This window comes from Culex quinquefasciatus, chromosome 2 (assembly GCF_015732765.1).
Source record: "Culex quinquefasciatus strain JHB chromosome 2, VPISU_Cqui_1.0_pri_paternal, whole genome shotgun sequence".
Classification (NCBI taxonomy): domain Eukaryota; kingdom Metazoa; phylum Arthropoda; class Insecta; order Diptera; family Culicidae; genus Culex; species Culex quinquefasciatus.
In genome coordinates, this window is record NC_051862.1 from 74,959,849 (window position 1) to 74,982,413 (window position 22,565).

Consider the following 22,565-nt stretch of genomic DNA (forward strand, 5'->3'; position numbering starts at 1 on the left):
GTTAGTAACCACCATATATCTCAAGAACCTTTGAAGCGAAATACCTTTCTATGGCTAACGATTTCTTCTGAAATTGTACAGACATAATAGATCGGTAAGTCGGAGCTAAGTCGGAGCTAAGTCTCGGTAGCTCGTAGGCGACCTCGTCGCCCCGAGGCTAGGTAGCGCGGCCCTGATAAGGCTGCCTACCGAAAAAGAGGATCGCGAATGGCAAGAAGATTGGAAATCCGGAGCAAACGGCAGAAGCCCATTAAAAAGCAGATCACCGATTGGCGACTCGGTTCTTGGAACTGCAGATCCCTGAACTTTTTGGGTTTCCAGTTCGCATTGGCGAATGAGTTGCAACCTCGCAACTTCGATGTTGTGGCACTGCAGGAGGTGTGCTTGGAGGAGGAGCAGGTGCTCGACTGGCCAGGTCGGCAGACCGATTCCCGTTTTTTTATGAGCGGCGGCAAGGACAAGAAGCTGGGTACCGGCTTTATTGTGCGGGGCAAGATGCAGGATCGCGTGTTCGGCTTCACGGCGATCAGCGAGCGGATGTGCAAGTTGAGGATAAGAGGCCGTTTCTTTAACTACAGCATAATCAACGTGCACTGCCCCCACGAGGAAAAGTCCGATGATGAAAAGGAAGCATTCTACGCGACGCTGGAGGAGGTGTATGACGGCTGTCCGCGGCAGGATGTGAAAGTCATCATTGGGGATATGAACGCTCGGTTTGGGAGGGAGGAAATGTATCGGCCGACAATAGGCCCAGAAAGCCTGCACTCGGTCACGAACGACAACGGCCAACGCTGCATTGACTTTGCAGCCTCCCGAGGAATGGTGGTCAGGAGCACCTACTTCCCTCGCAAGGACATCCACAAAGCCACCTGGACATCACCTGACCAACGGACGAAAACGCAAATCGACCACGTCCTGATCGACGGCCGATTCTTCTCGGACGTAACGCACGTGCGCACCTTTCGCGGTGCGAATATCGACTCGGACCACTACCTAGTTGGAGTTGACATGCGCTCAAAGCTGTCGACGGTGTTCAACCAACGCCGAAGCCGGCGGGCCCCTCCGTTCAACACCGCATGTCTGCAGAACGGGGAAGTGGCCCACAGTTACGCGCAGCAGCTGGAAGTGAATCTGCCAGGTGAGGAGGAACTTGGCGCAGCCTCGCTCGAAGATGGTTGGAGCCGTATCCGCTCAGCCATCGGCAGTGCAGCGGAAGCCACACTGGGTAGTGCGATCCGAGTCAGCCGAAACGATTGGTACGACGACGAGTGCCAACGGATTATCGCCGAGAAGAAGGCAGCTTACGACAGGAAGCTGCACAAGGCGACGAGAGGGAACGTGGAACGATACAGGCAGGCTCGGAATCGGCAGGTCGCGGTCTTCAAGCTCAAGAAGCGCCAGCAGGAAGACCGGGATTGCGCAGAAATGGAGCAGCTATTCCGAGCTAACGAGTCGCGAAAGTTTTACGAGAAGGTGAACCGGTCCCGCAAAGGCTTCGTGCCGCGAGCCGATGCGTGCAGGGACAACGAGGGAAACCTGATCGTGAACAAAAGCGAGGTGTTGGACAGGTGGAAGCAGTACTTCAACGAGCACCTCAACGGCGATGAAGCGGACGGAGACGGCGTTGGAGTCAACCTTGGAGCGCCCGCAGCTGATGAACAGTTCCCGGCGCCTGATCTAGAAACGGTGAAGAGGGAGATCAGGAAGCTGAAGAACAACAGAGCTGCCGGCAAGGATCGGTTACCCGGTGAGCTCTTCAAATATGGAGGAGAGAAACTGGCGAGGGCGCTTCACTGTGTAATCTCCAAGATCTGGGAGGAGGAGAAGCTACCGGAGGAGTGGATGGATGGTGTCGTGTGCCCCATCTACAAAAGGGCGATAAGCTGGACTGCGGCAACTACCGCGGCATTACGCTTATCAACGCGGCCTACAAAATCCTCTCCCAGATCCTCTGCCGCCAGCTGTCACCCCATGCAAGGAAGTTCGTGGGGCCCTACCAAGCGGGCTTCACTGGCGCGCGCGCCACCACGGACCAAATATTTTGTCTCCGACAGATCCTCGAGAAATGTCGTGAGTACAACGTGCCCACACATCACATCTTCATCGACTTCAAGGCAGCCTATGATACAGTCGACCGCGAGCAGCTATGGCAGATCATGCACGAGAACGGATTTCCGGATAAACTGACTCGGCTGATCAAGGCTACCTTGGATGGTGTGATGTGTCACGTGCGTGTTTCGGGGGATTTAGCGGAACCCTTCGGATCACGCCGAGGGCTGCGGCAAGGTGATGGCTTATCCTGTGCGCTGTTCAACATCGTCCTTGAGGGCATCATTCGAAGAGCGGGCATCGACACGAGTGGCACGATCATGAACAAGTCCTACCAGTTGCTTGCTTTTGCCGATGACATCGACATTGTGGCAAGAAACCTGGAGACGGTGAAGGACGTCTACACCCGACTGAAGGTACAAGCAAGGCGTGTAGGACTTGGCATGAATACGACGAAGACGAAGTACATGAGAGGAAGGGGTTCGAAGGACGTTGGCCCCCCGTGTCTCACCCCTCTAGCTGTGGATGATGATGAGTTGGAGGAGGTGAGCGAGTTCGTGTACTTGGGATCGCTGGTAACCGCCGACAACGACACCAGCAAAGAGATCCGGACTCGTATTTTTGCCGGGAATCGTGCATACTTCGGATTACGGAAGACTCTCACATCAGATCGAGTGCAACGCCGCACGAAGCTGACGATGTACAAAACACTGATTAGACCGGTAGTCCTCTATGGCCACGAGACTTGGACGATGCGGCAGGAGGACGAACGTGCCCTTGGTTTTCGAACGGAAGGTGCTACGAACGATCTACGGTGGAGTGCAGGTGTCTGACGGAGTGTGGCGAAGACGCATGAACCACGAACTGCACGCGTTTCTTGAAGAACCGACCATCGCCACCCAGGCGAAGATCGGGAGGCTCAGGTGGGCCGGCCATGTCGCCCGAATGGACGAGAGCCAGCCTGTCAGACTGCTTTTGACCGCGCTGAACCAGCTGGCGGAACAGGCAGAAGAGCAGGGAAACCGCGCGCACGGTGGGGAGATCAAGTGAATGGTGATATCCGGAAGATCTGTAACCTGGGAAATTGGAGAGTAGCAGCTCAAGATCGAGAAAGATGGAAGCGTCTTCTTGCTACAGCACGCGTACCTGGTGCGCTATGCTGATTGGTATGGTATGGTATATAATAGATCGGTAATGCATATGACTCGGGCCAGGCAATCCACGACTCCCTCGTCCAGTTCATGAGTATTTGAGATGGTCCTGGGCTGTTTTGAGACGGTGTTAGTAGTTATATAATGGGTTGATATGTAATACCTTGTGACATTATTTCGGCACAACGGATGAATTGAGTTTTAGAGCATTAACTCCATGATGGCCGACTGGTTAGCGTCCCAGACCATCAATCCAAAGTTGTGAGTTCGAATCCCACCTGATTCTAAAAGGTTTTTTGTTCATATTCAATGTTCAATTCCTGATTCAAAATTTCAAGGGAACCGACCGGGATTTGATCCCTGAACCTTCTGCTTTCGAGGCAGAAGCCGCAACCATTAAGTCACGGAGCCGGTTTTTAGTGGAAAAAAGAAATGATAAAAATCAAAATCTGAAAAAGAGGATTTCTCCATACTAATTCCCATACAAAATTGAAATGCAATGCGCAAAGTGTGGACGCAACCAATCGCTCCCAAATTTTAGGGGGTTATATTGAGGTGCAAAAGACATAAAAAAAAACTTTGTTCTGGTTTGATTTGATATTTTTTTTAATTTTTCATATAACTACTAGCCAGTCTAATAATCATGTAAAATATACATGGCTGCCTACACGGGGAAAAATAAGTTCTGAAAATCGTGAACAAGTCATCATGAAAATGGAAACTACGAGCAAAGTGTTCAAATTCTATGGTACGTTTCTGAAAAATGTACGATGAAATTTGAACACTTCGTTCGTGGTACCAAAATTCGTTACCGCTTTTTCACGATTTTGGGAACTCATTTTTCTCCGTGTAGCTTTGAGAACAAATCAAATTTAAAGTGAGCTCTGCTTAATAGGTCAAAAATAGGGACATTGATCGTTTACAAATGCGATTGGTCGTACCGCCTCTCCGGGGTTCCGAAAAATGAAAATGGGAATCCTGGTTTTAGTAGTCAAAAACATTACTTACAGCCCTCAACTTAAAAATCTACACTTCAACTTAATTTATCAATTTATCCAACAGAAATGCGAGAAATGTTTCCCAAAATTGAATTCCCGTCATGCGAACCTCGGAATGCCAGGCATGTTCTTGGCACGATAATTGATGGATTCCAGTCAAAAGCAGCAAAAAAGAACTCAAATCAAACTCCGCCAAGAATGATTTGCATCGAAAAGTATTATCCCGCTGGAAAATAGCTCACTCAATTTGCAACACTCGTCCGAAATTCCATTTGCATAACAATGCCAAGATTCATTCATCAGCTCATCTCGACACAATGTTCATATTCCACACCGTGTTGCCATCCATCGCCTCCCACGCAAAAGAAGGCGGAAACTCGGTCGGGGGGTGGTCGATTGTGTGAACTAGGTTCGCTTTTTCGTTTCATACTCTCTGTTTATGTTTCCATGGGAAATGCAATAAAACTTATTCTCGATATGTATATTCTCACCCCCAGCCAGCCAGAGACAGCGATGAAATTGGGTTCTGGAGCAGTGTTGCTAGTTTTTTTGTTGTTGTTTCGCAATGCAAACACCTCCGACGATGCACATGTGCCACTGGAAGAATCCATGGGAGGTGCCCGGATGGGACGGGCAAAACATGGGAAGAGCTCAAGATAGTGATCTTGGTTTGGTAGCTACCCCTCGTGCTTCTCTGCCCGTGCCAACATTCATTTCCGGGATGAGAAATGTGACTATGAGTGAGTCGTACGGGGTTGTTGTCTAGGGAGTTCCATTTTTTTCCCGTTTTCTGCATCCCTTTTTATGGATGGGTGGGATTCAGAGGTTTCAAAAACGTTTTTAAAAATATACAAATAAATTAATAAACGTTGGACGAATTGTTTTACTAAACATTCCCTTCTAGATTTTTTTTATTTGACTATTTCATGATCACTGAACATGAATTTGGTGTAAAACCTCGTGTAAAACAAAATATAAAAAAAACGATTCTTATTTTTGTGATTCGATGAACTAAGTTTCATTGAAGATCTTCGGATTATCAACGCTTGGAATAATTGAGTCTGTACTAAACATGTATTTTGAAGGGTGTATCTGTATATATCAAACCTATCTTCAATATTAGTAAATCCCTAATTCAATGGACCTATGAATATTTTTGTGGATATTACCTAAGATTTATTTAACATATTTTGTTGATGTTTAATCAGTAATCAGATGAAAATTCGATACGAAAAGGACTTTAAATTGCCTAAAGCGCGTTTGTAAATGTATATCACAACTTTCCAGTGTCTATTTTCTTAACCGTTTTAAAAATGTGTAAAACCAGCATTTCCCCAGGAAAACAGCAACGTTTTTCGTGGATTTGCGCAAAAAAAAAACCATATTTGAAAAAATATCAAAACTCTGCATGGTGCGACCGATTTGAGGTGATTATATAGGCTGAAAAAATAGCTTTAAGTTTCTAGCCTAACATTTGGAAAAGTCGTACGAAAACATGAAATGCTGCTTTGGGCCTCAAAAAAAATAATTGCAGTAAAAAAAAAGTTTTTAACCGATTAAATTTTTTTCGTCAAATTTTTCATTTTTTGAAAACTGATGACTGCAAAACAACTGAACCAGTGTAAAATGCATTTTACAACACTTTCTCCATGCAAATGTTGAAACTATGGCTTGTTATTGAAATATTTATGTTTTTTTCGGAGGGACAAAACTTTGCAAGATATTTGCATCGGCCTTATCAGTATTCTGAAATACGATTTTATGAAAATTAAATCTGAGTTTTTGAATCACTACGCGCAGCGATGGAATTAAGGCCAAAACTGAAAACAAAAACAACTTTTCTTACTAAAACTGCGATAAGCTGTTTATTTTGACAATGACCATTAGGGTACCAAAAAAAACTAGTCTGAGTTATTTTTGCAGTTCCGAAAAGAACATTAAATTTCTCATAAAATAACAGAGCAATTCTCCACCCAAACTGCATGTGGAGTTATTATCAAATATTTATTTTTTTCACAAAAAAAACACATTTTTCTGGATTTTTTTTTCAATGAACAATTAAAAAAAAAAGCTTGGCCGAAAACTCTTGCCCACCTCAAAAGTTGCGGTTTTTGTTTCCTAAACATATTAGAATAAAACAAAAATTAATAATTGGAATTTTGGAAATTATATTTTTATAAGTTTTTCCGTGCATACGAAACGGGTTGGTTTGTTCGTTTAGTGCTCTTAATTTTGATTCGATTTTTTCAATGTTTTCGTGACATTGCAGTATTATTTTAGTGTTAAGCATTGAGTTTGTGATTCATACTTTATGAATCAAGTGAAGTTTTTGCCCAGTATTACGATTAAGCCTCAGAATAAGATGTTTTTTGGTGAATGTTTTCATTTTGATTTTCATTCTTTTGACATTCGATGCGGCGGCGTTTCAGTTTCCGTCGTTCCGAATACAATTTTTTCAATGGGCATGAGTTGCACAAAAGTTTTTGTCGTAACTTGGATGCAAGCTGAAGCGACGCGATTTTTTTTTCTGTACAGGGGGTCGCCATTCTTGTTTTTTTTTGTGAAATTCGACATGTTGAATGTTTTGCAATCAATAGAAAAGCGTGAGAAATAAAGAAGCTTAGTGGGTCACTGTTAAGCTAATTTTTCGGTGGTGCAATATAGTGCTCAGTCTCATTGAAGGATCATCATCAAGGAACTTGGTGAAGACTTTCCAATTACATATTTTTATTTTATGTTATATTATTTAAACATTTTATTTATTGTATTATCATATATCATCACAACGCAGTAAGGCTGGCCGCTTTAATTTTTGAAATACATATTCGGGTGTTCTCGGATCACAAGACTTTCCAACATGCTTTCATCGGACTGGCTGCGTTTGTGATAGATTAGATTAGATTAGATAAGATTAGGAATGTTGGAAATTATATTTTTATTGAAAAACTTTATTTTAAAATCGCAAAAAAAACCCGTGAACCTATTTTTTTACAGTCCTCATCAATATCTCAATTTGCCGAAGACTCTAAATCGATCAGAAAATTCATTCAAAAGTACAGATTTTTTAACATTTACGTAGCTCAGTTGATTTCGTAGAGAATTGCTCAATAATGTTCCATTTTTTGAAGTAAAAATATGAAAAAATGAGGGGTTTTTTTTCAAGTTTTTATTTTAAAAATAAATCATCGACAATATTTTTTCTTTCGGAATGTTGTACACACCATTACATCGGGTGTCCAATTTTACATATAAGTCCATTTGATAGGTCATAACAACACAGAAAAAATATGTAAATTTACACTGTACGTAATTACTGTTTCTTATGTAAACTCACTCAATGTAATGTTGAAATATGATGTAAAGAGTAAAAAGTAATGGAATTGACTCCAATGTAAATCTAAATCTGAAGTAAACCATGAATCCAATGGAAACGTTGAGCATGGAAACTCAAATCTGATGAATTTCTACCCGTGTTCGGCGTCTGTAAATTCCTATTTAATGTAAATCATATATCCAATGTATTTCTGCCAAACGTTGACTTCAAAACTACCCGAAATAAAAATAGTTACCGTAAACTGGGGTCAATCGGGACACATGGGGCGAATTGGGACAGCATTTTTAACCATGTTGGAGCACAATATTTTGATTTTTCTGGTTGGTTTCGGTTAGAACAGAGTCAGGCCAACAAAATGTGTACATTCATTTCCAAATTTAAAAGCTTTAAGTGCTCTAAAACTGCTGTCCCTATTCAGACTTTAGTCCCGATTCACCCCATATTACGGTATATAGTCCAGCGTTATTCCACTCGGCCGTCGACGAGAAAGCGTCCTCTACCTGTTAATCAAATTCCTTTTTGCTGCCCGCTTCAATAATTTTAAAATAGAACATAGGCCACACCCTTTTCCTACTGCAATCCAAGTCGAGCTTCTCATTCCCATTGACCAATCAGAATTAGTTGATTTGAACTAATGTAAATTTCCAAAACCAACGTAAATTTTCAATGAATCTAATGTAAATTTCCAATGAACCTAATGTAAATATACGTCATTTTTCATGATACCTTTTGGTAAATGATAAATAATGTTGATTTACAGGATATTTTGTCTGTGTATTTCAGGCTGAAATCACGTATTTTTTTAAATGTCCTATAATAAACATAGCTGTAGTCGTCTCCGTCACAAGGTATTGAAAATTGACCTCGGATTTATGAACTGGGAAAACAATTATCTCTTAGGTTGTCCTTTCACGTAAATCGAGGGGGTTTCTTTTTAGTTGTGGATCATGATTAGTAATGGGTAATTCTCCGCCAACTCACACAGCAGTTGCCCCGACCCCTCTTCGATTTGCGTGAAACTTTGTCCTATGGGGTAACTTTTGTCCCTGATCATGAATCCGAGGTCCGTTTTTTGAGATCTCGTGACGGAGGGGCGGTACGACCCCTTCCATTTTTGAACATGCGAAAAAAGAGGTGTTTTCAATAATTTGCAGCCTGAAACGGTGATGAGATAGAAATTTGGTGTCAAAGGGACTTTTATGTAAAATTAGACGCCCGATTTGATGGCGTACTCAGAATTCCGAAAAAACGTATTTTTCATCGAAAAAAACACTAAAAAGTTTTAAAAACTCTCCCATTTTCCGTTACTCGACTGTAAAAATTTTTGGAACATGTTATTTTATGGGAAATTTAATGTACTTTTCGAATCTTCATTGACCCAGAAGGGTCATTTTTTCATTTTGAACAACATTTTTCATTTTAAGATTTCGTGTTTTTTCTAACTTTGCAGGGTTATTTTTTAGAGTGTAACAATGTTCTACAAAGTTGTAGAGCAGACAATTACAAAAAAAAATGATATACAGACATAAGGGGTTTGCTTATAAACATCACGAGTTATCACGATTTTACGAAAAAAAGTTTTGAAAAAGTTTCTTTTTGCGTTTCTCTTTGTTTCGTCGTCCGTGTCTGTCGCGGGTGACCATGAACGGCCATGATCGATGACGACTAACTTTTTCAAATCTTTTTTTTCGTAAAATCGCGATAACTCGTGATGTTTATAAGCAAACTCCTTATGTCTATATATCAAAATTTTTGTAATTGTCTGCCCTACAACTTTGTAGAACATTGTTACACTCTAAAAATAAACCCTGTAAAGTTAGAAAAAACACGAAATTTTAAAATGAAAATTTTTGTTCTAAATGAAGAAATGACTCAATGTAGATTTGAAAAGTACATTAAATTTCCCATAAAATGACATGTTCCAAATTTTTTTACAGTCGAGTAACGGAAAATGGGAGAATTTTTAAAACTTTTTTAGTGTTTTTTTTGATGAAAAAAACGTTTTTTTCGGAATTCTGAGTACGCCATCAAATGCTCCGATTGTCCATGCTCCATACAAAAAAGATTTTTTTGTATGGACAATTGTCCACGAGGGGGGGGGGAGGTGGGGTTGAGATTCACAAAAAAGTGTCCACGTGGTTTATGGATGGTCCCTACATTAAGAACAATAAATGCCGAAATAATATTGATGAAATTAGTTTTAGAATATCCCTGGTTGAAACGCCATCTGAAGTGTTCACGGAGGTGCTTGGGTGACCCGGGGCCCCCCTAACCACAAGTTACGCGAAGAGTGGCATAGGGATAACCCCCCGGGCACCCGAGGCCCCTGGACGAGGTCGCATAAGGGCAAACCCCATCCCCTCGGATGAACTTGGACTACTCTGGAAGGAACAACCCGGGACGAGACAAAAACGTGCTGCCAACTAAATGGACGACATTACCCAAATGGACTAACCGTGTTCGTTATAACCCTAGTTTTTTCTTCAAATTGTGACCAATGTAGTTTTATATAAATTTAGGTTATCAAATTGTACTCGAACAACACCTGGAACGGAACGGAAGTAGCAATTTAAAAGGTGAAAACCTTACGCTACTGGTTTAATAAACAAACAAACAAACAATGCATTTTAAACAGACAATATTTTGGCTACCATTTGTTATTTTTGCAATGTTAAGACGATAAATATAACGATAGCAAGTAATCTGGCGAGTTCAGAAATTAATTTCAACTGAACAGAAGATGTCTAAGAACTTACGTTCGGTTTGAATTTATTCATTTGGAACGGTAAATGGCATTGATTCTAAGACTTAGGTTTAGTTTATTCTATTAATTCTTCTAGGTCAAATGTACAGGATGCATCAACATTGGATAATATTTGGCTGGTTCAGATGTTATAAGTTGATTTGCCGTCTGAAACTTGTCACTACTGAAGGAAAAAAAAAAGTTCAAAACCCCTTTTGAGAACACCTGCCCAAGTTGCTTCCTTCGATACTTCACCCTAGACATCAGCTGCTATAGGGTGTACCAATTCGATCCGTTCTTTTCCTAGTTCCGTGTTCATCCCTTTCCTCCCACTTACACCCGCCCACCCACAACCACTTGTTTAGTTCCTCGTCAGCCCAAGGCAAATTCAACCCTATTTCTTGAACAATTCCCACCCTACCCTCAGGTTTCAGCTGCGGCAACCCCCAGATCAGCAGCAGGTCGTTTTGGGGCCATTATCGATACATTTACCACCCATAAAACATTGTGCGGAGCACACACACACACACCCTCACACAATCTCACACACATGCGATCTGGTGCTTTTTTTTTATCTTTTGCAGTGTTTCACCCCCTAACATATACCAATTTTCGTAGAGAACACACACCCCACACTCGCTCACATGGCAAGATTCGAAAGGTAACTTAGGGACTCTTGTAAGAACGTTGCTTTTAAGGGTAGTAAATTGCTTCGGTTTGAGTTATCAGAACCATAAATTGGGACCGGGGATGCACCTGTTAGTGGGTGTATCGACTTTTTTTTCGAACGATTTAACACAGTTTTATGTACTTTTATGGGTGCTGTAATTGACTGCATGCTTTAAGTAGTAGATTAATCTCAAATTCCATTAAATCAAGTTTTAAAAACTTTTTTTTTCAAATCCTTACAATGAAAGCACGATTAAATTGAGCAATAATAATGCACATTTCATCAATCTGAAAAGCCTTTAAAGGCAGTCCACACTGTAAATTCGAGATTTTTTATGAAAATTTGATCGATCCGCATGATCAAACAGCTCTAAACCATTCACCGGCCATACACAATATGCCAGCCTGTAAATTATAAGCCTCTAACTCTCGCTTGGTGTGTGCAGCCCGATAAATTTCAGCAATAGCTCAAAAAATTATTCATAATGCCATAAATTCAAACTCTCGACGAAACCAACCTCCTCTATTCGGGCTGGTTCCCCTCAGTCAAATACAATAAACATTCATGAGCAGTGAGCGTACATTTCAAAATTTAATACCTTTCATTATCGATTACAGCCGGTATTCGGGTGCAAACGGCTGGAAAACCGATTTTCCAAAACCCAGTGGGCTCGGAAGGCTGTGGTACGCTGAAGAGGTTGGATTATTAGAAATTTGAGTTCTAATTCGTGGAGGCTCGTTTCGTGTGTCCGTTGTTCAGGGTAATCTTTGCAGAATATGACAGGTTAGTCTGATCTTCTCTTAAAGTGGTGCAGGTTTTAATGCCTTTAAATATTTGTCCAGTGCATCAATCGTTGTTTAATACAGTCTAGCAAAGTGTTTGTACAAAATTGGCTTTTGAATATTCGAAAAATTTGTATCTAACGAAAGGAGGCTGTTTTTTTTAGAAACCAGCATTCAAATGTAGGAAATTAGCGTAGCCTTTCAAAATTATTTTTTGGAGGAGTGTCGTATTTCTGAGTTGCAAAAATTTAAACATTTTTCGAAGCAGTTACCTGCAAATGCATATGGCTTGAACACGATTTTTAATTTGATGTGAAAAGGATTGCACCAAAACCGGAAATGGACTTAGTTTATATTTTTTAACAGACTCAACGTCTTGGGGGGCTTCCCTATGACCAAAGAAGCCATTTTGTGTCATTGGTTCACAATTTTGGCAGCTGTTCATACAAAAATGGTACGTGAAGATTCGAAAATCTGTAACTATTTAAGGAATTTTTCTGATCGATTTGGTGTCTCCGGAAAAGTTGTAGGTAGTGATGGAAGAATCTTCAACAAAAGAAAACCTTTTGACGATCATCAAGAGAAACAATTGGAAGGGAACATGGCTCTCCTCTCTCGCGCACGAAAGACCGGTAAAATAAAAACGAAAAAATCATCATTTGGATTGTTCGGTGGAACACCGATTTCACTACTACATTTGCAGGTGTAACGCCACACGTCGAAAAATGGCTTGTCACTATTTGTAGATGAACAATGCATGTAAACAAAGCGAAATAAAAATAAATTGTAATAGTTTGCAATCGAAAATGTTTTTTTTTTGCGATTATTTCATCCCTGGTTGTAGGTATTGATGAGAACTAATCAGAAAAATAAGAACACGGTTTTTTTTTGTTGATTTTAAAATTACTTTATTTTTAACAAAAATATAATTTCACGAAATTTTTATTTTTAATTTTTGAAATTTGGAACAAAACACCGCAAAGCCAGTTTTTTTTAAAGAAAAAAAAAACAAAACAGAAGTTATGTATGTATGTATGTATGTATGTATTAGTACCCCCGTCTTGGCAGGACTTGGCCATGACCACAGTATGTTTCAACTGAGACGGTTTGGTTAGTAACCGACTTATATCTTATAGACCTTAAAAGATTATCATTCTCAATCCAACCATTTGTTATGATATGATTAAAAAAGACAATAACATTCATGTGACTTGGGCCAGGCGATCCACGACTCCCTCATTCAGTCCATAAAATATACGAAGGCCCTGGGATTTTATTTTTTGAGAGGGGTTAGTATTTTTTTTTTGGGGGGATGTTAGGCGTTTGAAATGTAGGGCAATAAAGATATAATAATTATAATGAATATAGTGAAAACAATGAGGGATTATGCAATGTATAACAAATAATAGTTTAAATATCAACATTATCAATAAGAACTTAACAAGTTGTTTCGAAGCTTCTATCTGTTTAATTCGGAGAAAGAAGTTTAAAAAATCAAAATAATGATATGGAAAAGTTTATTTTGGGAGGAAAACTTAATACAATTCATAATACCAAAATATAAAAAAGAACAAAATTTTGATGATCGTGGAACAAAATATACAAAAAAAACTGATGGTAATGGGGGCTAGATGACAAAAGCTTCGAAACAGCTGTCAAGGCCTAGGGTTTAAACAACTGCCTTAATTTTGGAAACACTAATTTTATATTGGCATTCAAAACAAAAATAACATTACAAAAAAAAAAAAAAAACAAGACAAAATACATAACTATCAGAAATGCTAAAATAGGGAAATTGATTTATTTTATCTTGGAAAATACTATCCAAAAATATTAGTGATTCCAAAACCAAGAGATTACAAGAAATAACTACTTGAATATTTTATTTTGAAAATCTCCCAGATGGTTCCGAAATTATTCAAAAAAAAAAAAATGCAAATGAAAATCAATGCAAACATTATTTCCTGTTACTTGTCCAAGATCATTTATGAAATACATTCAAATTTAGCCACCAGGGTGATCCAAAAACTGAAAGATTAATTGGTTAAATGGATTATTAAACAAAAATGATAGTTTTTTTCAATCGGGGCAGTTGTCAAGACTTAATTTCAATATAATATTATAATCTGTCCCGATCTTGGCAGCATTAACATGAATTTTTGTTAAGAAAAAAAAAGATTGAATAAAAATAGAAGGCATATTTCTATTGTCAATTTGAAAATGTTTTAAAAGCGCTATACATTTAATGCGTTAATTTAATTTTGGCACACTAAAAAACGAAAGCGAATGACCCACAGGATTGAAGTTTCTCAAATAAAATCAACAAACAACAACAACTTAACAAAAACGTTATTGATGCCAAAATTGGAAAATAACAACATATATATCTTTATTTATTTATTTTTTGTAATCTCCCAGAAAGTTCCAAAAGCTGGACTGAAATTTAATGATATGATATATCTAAAACTAAACAAAGCTCCATAGAATATTCGTGTAGACACCAGATGGATCCAAAAACTGTTGAGTTAAAATTTTAAATGGATTATAAAAAACAGAAGTGAAAGTTTTAAAAATGTTTTATTCACACCATTGTGAGACAACATATATGTTGAGAAACCCATAAAATAAACTGTTCAGAAGTATTTAGTTAAAAAGAAGAAGTATTCATCTCAAACTAAAACTAAAAAAACGAAAAAGATCTTCAAAACATCCATCAGGCTATGAAAAAATAATAATAATAATAATAACCAAACTGAAGTTATTTCTTGCACAAATTAAATTGGGGAACGTAAAAAATCACTGAAAAGTGTAATAATTATTTCAATGAATAACAAGGCAGCCATGAAATTATAAGTTTCGGGAAAAAGTACGTTGCCATGACATTGACAACAACAACTTCAAATATTTTTTTCTGTTATGTAATTAACGTGAAGACTTCCATCATTGTCATGATTTTTCGTTCAAAGATATAATTTTTGCGTCGCTTTCATTTATTTGACAAAATTTCTTCAACAAGTTGTTTAGAATAGTGCCCTACACATGCTGATTCCTTTTGGTAACGATTATCCAATTTCTTGCAAAGTTATGGAAATCGTCATTAATCAATGATTGCCAACTGGGACGTCAATGACTGTGCCACAAAATAATATAAATTTTGAAGCACATTTGATTTAGATCAAAAATTCTTTCAGTGGCTTCAAGAAGGCAACAACCGGCACATGCTGATTCCTTTTGGTGCTGAAATTCGTTAAATTGAATTTAATACAGAATATTTAATAGTGATGATTAATTTTCTTCGAAAATGATCAACGGCTTCACCTTAATACATGAACACTAAATAAGGACCCAAAATGGAAAGAGCTCACCGCGATAGGACAACAGGAACCAAAACAGCCGTTCTACCGCTCCGGAATTTCCACCAACAGCTTCTAAAGGCTCTGCTTCTTAGTAGAGGTCCTTTTCTTCTGTTTTCCTTGCGTTGGGGCAGAGCTTCATCAAAGAACTCTAATTCACAAAATCACAATTTCCACTTTTATGGAACCTAAATGTGTTCCAGCACAAAAACCCTGAGCCCCAGAAACACTCCAAGCCGAAAACTGAAGATGTGTCCAAAGCTGCCACCGTAATTCCAACGCCAAAGACGACGCTCATCAGTCGGAAACTACACTTTTCTCCACCACCAATTTGATATTCCGTCGCTTAGTGCCTCTTCAATCCAGCATTCAAAAACCGACTCTCAACTTCCCGGACTATCCACATTTTTAACTAAAATTTCACTAAAAATACTAAAAATATTAAAATGAGAAAGGAAAAATCCACGGAGCTAAATTTCAAAACGTCACGACACGCGCGCGGCTTGCTTCGATCAAAAAAAAAAAAAAACAAAACAGAAGTTATAGTCATAAATTTTTTGAGATTTTAGTTTCAAAACAAGAATCAGATTTGCAATCGAAAAGTACTTTACATTTTTCGATAAAGTGTACTGTTTTCAAATTATAGCTGGTCCCTTGGAAAGTTGATCATACATAAGGCTATCAACTGTACGGATTTTTTCCTTACCATACAGATTTTCGACCCTTTGCGCGGATTTTTAACAGGCCGGAATTTTTGTAGGGAATTCCACGCATAATACGGATTTGTTAATTAGACATTTTAATTTAACTGTGAGTTTGATTTAAAAAGGGAGAGTTTTTCTGGGTCTTCTCAATTCAAACTTGATTTTTTTTTCTTTCATATGTTAATAGGACCTTTAAAAAAAAGCACTCTAGAATTGTTCTTTTAGACATTCCTTACTAAATATATTTATCCATTAAAAGATCCAAAGGCTTTCTAAAACTTGTGAAAACCTTTGAACATTTGAACTAACAAATCTAGATTTTTTTAAAGGTCCTATAAACTGTTGTGTTTCACATGTTATAGGATCTTTTCAATAAAGCGAAAAGTGTTCGTGAAAACACTGAGAACGATATCATTCGTAAAAGCAAACTTGACATTTCGTAAACTTGTAAACGTTTTAAAAAAAATGAAGACCATAATGATTTGATTCAAATCACACAATTTTAAACGTGCAAGTCATAAGCACTCTTAAAGCATTTTGTGAAATTTGTTAGCTATAAAAACTACACAGTTTTATGTTTGTAATCCTCAAATTTATTTAATTTAATTTATCTGAATAATTCCTTGACAGTTTTTGTTATACAGTAGTTGTTCGGTAACTGGAACCGTCAAAAAAACCAAAACAAACCAAAATGACCGAGGGGTTAATGGATGCAAAAATCGTAATCAATAAATAAAAAATCTATTTTCAAACTTTTGTTTAATTCCAAGTTACAATTATAGAAATATGAAAAGTAAGCATTATTAATAAATTTGAGTAACTTTTTATATTTCATCTGGAAAATATTATGCATCGGTGGTCCCCTCGTTAATTTTTGTTCAGCCCAGTTAACAAGCCGCATTCGGTGACTGGGCTACGTTCTCAGTCCAGTTACCGAACAACTACTGTACCATGGTGTCATATCAACAAAGTGTACGGATTTTTGCTCAGCAAGAGTTGGTAGCCTTATTCATACATGTTTGATTCTGGGGTGTGAAGTAACAATGGGATACTTTGATTTTTCTTCATTAAACTTTTCAAAATCTATGTAAATCTTTCGAAACATGAATTGACGTGATTTTTGGCATTTTTATTAAGTTTAAACTATTTTTAACCAAAAATATAATGTTATTTGGTATTAATACAGTCCAGACTCGATTATCTGAAGCCTCGATTATCCGAAGTTACGATTATCCGAAGTTTCGATTATCCGAAGTTTGATTATTCAAAGGTTTTTATGGAACTTCGGATAATCGAATCACGAATAAAACAATTTTTTTTCGTTTTTTTCTTTTTCTTGTTTTAAACATCAAATTCCAGTTCTGCGACCCCATTTTAGTCAAATTTGAATAGTTAATGGCCTATTAAATAATAAAATGATTTTTTTTTTCAATATGGCGTTGATGAAATCTTGGATTAAACATTTCCAAATCACATTTGCTTAGTTTAGGTGTCATACTAATGCTCGACAATCAGAAATTAGACAACGAAAAAAAATATAATTGTTTTTCATGATTCGATTTTCCGAAGTTCCGAAAAGAAATTTTTCCGAGGCCTTCGGATAATGGAGTCTGGATATGGATATGGATTTTACAAAAATTAAATGCTTGTTCGTATAACTTTTGTTAATTAAAGTTACAAGTTGGCAAAAGTGCATTAAAATTTTTAATGCAAGTCACCTGCAATGGAACAACACAAAAACATGATGTTTGTTCTCCAGCTGTCTCATTGTTCCTGCCAAGTACGTCTACAATGAACCAGTTGAATAACTCTGGCAGAAGGATTATGATCGATCTCATGTTTCGGTCAATGTCAAGAGAACTCAACAAAAAGCGCATAACAAAATGCTTATGAAATAGTTACAAAAATTACAGCAGACAAAAAATGTTACTTCAGTTTTAAATGTAAAATTAAATTAGTGCATCGTTTTCAAAATGAAGCCATTTAAATTTTATTTAAAATTGAAAAATTGCCTTTATTCAATTTTTTAAACGGACACCGTTTGTTGACGTTTCCTGAAAATATTTTTTTCGAAAAGTTCAAAAAAATTCCAATGCCTAAGAAACATTCAAGATTTGACTTGGATTTGACCTCGTGTTTATGAAATACAACGAATAAAAGAAAAAGAAGACTGAAGTTTTTTGAGTCTCAGCTAAACATTCCCACATTTTTTATAGCCAATATCTCAACTAACTAATATTCAATGTTGAAAAATGGTCAAAATTCAATATCACGCCCATTTGTTAGTCTTGAGTTAAAAAATATCTAAATTTTGTACCGAAGGGACTTTTGTGTTTTGATGCTCGATTTGATGGCGTTTTCAAAATTTCTGAAAAAAACTTATTTTGCACCAGAAAAAATAATAATATAGTTTTAAGACCTCTTTTCTGTTTTGTACTTGACTGTATAAAAAATGAGATATTTCATATTATTGGAAATTTAGTGTACTTTTCAAATCTGCATCGAACAAGTTTATTTTTTTTTGTTATCTAGAACAATTTTCCTCATTTTATAATATCGTGTTTTTTGAATTACCCCTATGCAAAATGTCCTTACTTCCTGTGGCTCAAAAACGACCTGCTGGTCCACAAACATTTGAAATAAAGTTATTATCTTCAATTGTTGAGACTATAAATTAGAAAAAGTCGTGAAATTTCAGGAAAAAATGTCTTTCATGAATTCATTGAAGTTTTACAAATTTTTGACGGTAACACAATACTTGAAGCTCAATTTGCGTGAAATTCCTCCAAATGGCTTTCGTTTATTGACGTTTTGAAGAATATGTTTCAATTTATTCTCCCTCATATTCACCCCATAACAGCATATCATTAGAATCTAAAACCTATTAAAGTCTCCAGGGGAAGATCTACGACCCCCTTTCGATATGTTTCTTCCATTTCCAGCTCCTTTCCCTCCTCCAGCCTACGATACGAGAAGCCATCCATTCCACCCTCAATCTCAGAGTATTCCTTTTTCTCGCTGAAGTAAAATAAATTGTTAATAGCATGCAATGCAAATCACCTCCCACCCAGACCTTCCCTCCCTTCCACAACACAACAATTGTCAGCATCCCACTCCCCCACTCTTCCGTTGCCAACGGGCATCCTCCCCTTCCGCCTCTTCGCCGTCGTCATGTCGATGGTGCTCTTGGCGCGTCGGGACGCCTCACTGCCAGAAGCATAACCTCATTCCAACCTCCTCTTTTTTCACCACAAACCATTAAGGGGGAGTCGTACGAGTGTGTGTGTGTGCGTATGTGTGCAGTAGCGTGGTGGTGATGGCCTTAACCCCTGGTTACCTACTTGCTTTTCCCCTGGGTGGGTGGGTGTTTCGGAGATGTTATTTTTACATTATCTGCATAAATATGAAATGTTCACCTGTTTTGTCGGTGCTGCACCACCATCACTCCGACTGGAGGGTACCACTGAAGTACAAACCGGGGGATGTTATTGGCTTTTTGATGGGTTATTCCTAGCTTCGTTTTATGGCTTCAATGCACTACCCTTCGGTTCGGAGAAGTATTAATCAACGCAAATTGCATAATGGCTTTTAAACACTGATAGTTTCATGTTTCGAAATAATTTTATGATATAGGCTCCAGATCCAATATCACAAATTTAGTTGAATGGAACCCTTCATTTCAAATTTCATGGAAATAGGGAACATTTATCGCTGTCAGTCAGTCAGTTCAGTTCGCAAAAAATGCGAGGTAATGATGAAACAATTTAACTTTTTCGTAATAGGGATTGTTAATCCTTTCCAGTGATTTATGGGTTTTCATTAAATCCTGAGTAAGCTAGTGATTTTTGACCACAAAAAACTGAAATTTTAAGATACTGTAAAACCGCAAAAAAAAGTTCATTGCTAGACAAATTACAAATTAAATTTTAAAGAATTTTCAAGAGCTCAATTTACGATTCAACTATCTTTATTTTCCTGACATTTTCCAATTTCAATTTGCCAAAATATCTTCAAGTCAAAGCTCAAATTAAAAAAAAAAACAAATTGAACAAAAGTACAATCATTAAAAAATTAAGTAAAATTAAACTGTGATTGTTGTCATGTGTTTCAGCAAAAGGGTAAAACAATAAACAATAAACAATAAACAATAAACAATAAACAATAAACAATAAACAATAAACAATAAACAATAAACAATAAACAATAAACAATAAACAATAAACAATAAACAATAAACAATAAACAATAAACAATAAACAATAAACAATAAACAATAAACAATAAACAATAAACAATAAACAATAAACAATAAACAATAAACAATAAACAATAAACAATAAACAATAAACAATAAACAATAAACAATAAACAATAAACAATAAACAATAAACAATAAACAATAAACAATAAACAATAAACAATAAACAATAAACAATAAACAATAAACAATAAACAATAAACAATAAACAATAAACAATAAACAATAAACAATAAACAATAAACAATAAACAATAAACAATAAACAATAAACAATAAACAATAAACAATAAACAATAAACAATAAACAATAAACAATAAACAATAAACAATAAACAATAAACAATAAACAATAAACAATAAACAATAAACAATAAACAATAAACAATAAACAATAAACAATAAACAATAAACAATAAACAATAAACAATAAACAATAAACAATAAACAATAAACAATAAACAATAAACAATAAACAATAAACAATAAACAATAAACAATAAACAATAAACAATAAACAATAAACAATAAACAATAAACAATAAACAATAAACAATAAACAATAAACAATAAACAATAAACAATAAACAATAAACAATAAACAATAAACAATAAACAATAAACAATAAACAATAAACAATAAACAATAAACAATAAACAATAAACAATAAACAATAAACAATAAACAATAAACAATAAACAATAAACAATAAACAATAAACAATAAACAATAAACAATAAACAATAAACAATAAACAATAAACAATAAACAATAAACAATAAACAATAAACAATAAACAATAAACAATAAACAATAAACAATAAACAATAAACAATAAACAATAAACAATAAACAATAAACAATAAACAATAAACAATAAACAATAAACAATAAACAATAAACAATAAACAATAAACAATAAACAATAAACAATAAACAATAAACAATAAACAATAAACAATAAACAATAAACAATAAACAATAAACAATAAACAATAAACAATAAACAATAAACAATAAACAATAAACAATAAACAATAAACAATAAACAATAAACATTAAACAATAAACAATAAACAATAAACAATAAACAATAAACAATAAACAATAAACAATAAACAATAAACAATAAACAATAAACAATAAACAATAAACAATAAACAATAAACAATAAACAATAAACAATAAACAATAAACAATAAACAATAAACAATAAACAATAAACAATAAACAATAAACAATAAACAATAAACAATAAACAATAAACAATAAACAATAAACAATAAACAATAAACAATAAACAATAAACAATAAACAATAAACAATAAACAATAAACAATAAACAATAAACAATAAACAATAAACAATAAACAATAAACAATAAACAATAAACAATAAACAATAAACAATAAACAATAAACAATAAACAATAAACAATAAACAATAAACAATAAACAATAAACAATAAACAATAAACAATAAACAATAAACAATAAGGCCGATGCAAATATTTAAAAAAGTTTTTGTCCCTCGGCCCTGGCAAAAAAAAATATAAAAATTTAAATAACAAGCCATAATCTTCATATTTAAATGAAAAAAGTGTTTTAAAATGCATTTTACACTAGTTCAATTGTTTTGAAATCATTAGTTTTCAAAAAATCTAAGATCTGACAAAAACTAAAATTGTATCGAAAATAAAGATTTTGCGTCGAAAATTTTCAAAAAATCTTAAGATTTTTTAATAAACCCAAACATGCTTAAAAATGATTTTGAACGCAGAAGAATGTATTTTAATTTGATTTCAGCTGGATGCACTTGAATTTTCATTGAAATTTTTAAGTTTATTGTAAAAATATTTTTTTTGCCCCCTGATTTTTCGGGCCAATTTTGAAGGGGGGGGGAGGGGGGGGGGTGACAAAAACTTTTAAAAATATTTGTACCAGCCTAAACAATAAACAGTAAACACAAAAACATTTACATTCACAAAATACATAAAATAATCAACAACAAAAAAACAAATCAAAACACAAAATACACAACAGAACAAAAATCGTTGAAAAAAATTGATGAATTTTTAAATTGAAGCCCGTCTTTGGTCTTTTTGAAATCACTCAATGATTCACTCATAACTTTGTTTGGTACAGGCATGAAAGTCTTATTTGAAAATGATTATTTAAATAGATTTCCTGGTATCATTTTCAAATAATAAATTATTCTAATTTTCCAGGATTTTATCAACTCATCCATTAAGTCAATTTCAAAATTCCACCTTTCCAACACCATACATGCAGCGCTAGAAAAAAGCAAAAATCAAAAATATCATCCAATTTCCCATCACGCTCGCACTTTCCCTCCAGGGGGAAAAAACCCCGCCACGTTCCGCGTTTCCCCCCGAGCAGAACGATTAATGTGCCCTTTTTTCCCTTCCCGGTCAACACGAGATTCTCCGGAAGCGGTAGAGGGGGAGGCAACGCTCACTTCCGGAAAAGACGTCCACACGGACGACTCATCCCCGTCATTACT

At 36.0% G+C, this 22,565-nt stretch overlaps 1 protein-coding gene across 1 annotated transcript; it reads left to right on the forward strand.

Annotated features, from left to right (window-relative positions):
* Positions 1-207: 207 nt before the first annotated feature.
* On the forward strand, positions 208-22,450 carry LOC119766064. Its single transcript, XM_038250439.1, has 3 exons — positions 208-912; positions 1,021-1,686; positions 22,400-22,450. The coding sequence occupies exons 1-3, from the start codon at positions 208-210 to the stop codon at positions 22,448-22,450; spliced, it is 1,422 nt and encodes a 473-aa protein (XP_038106367.1).
* Positions 22,451-22,565: the final 115 nt, after the last annotated feature.

What these genes read in the sequence shown, in the direction of transcription:
- LOC119766064 (XM_038250439.1), top strand. Translation starts at nt 208, where the DNA reads ATGGCAAGAAGATTGGAAATCCGGAGCAAACGGCAGAAGCCCATTAAA. An exon ending in CGAAAACGCAAATCGACCAC is followed by an intron (nt 913 to 1,020) that starts GTCCTGATCGAC and finishes ATGCGCTCAAAG; the next exon opens with CTGTCGACGGTGTTCAACCA. An exon ending in CGGCGCCTGATCTAGAAACG is followed by an intron (nt 1,687 to 22,399) that starts GTGAAGAGGGAG and finishes CTTTCCCTCCAG; the next exon opens with GGGGAAAAAACCCCGCCACG.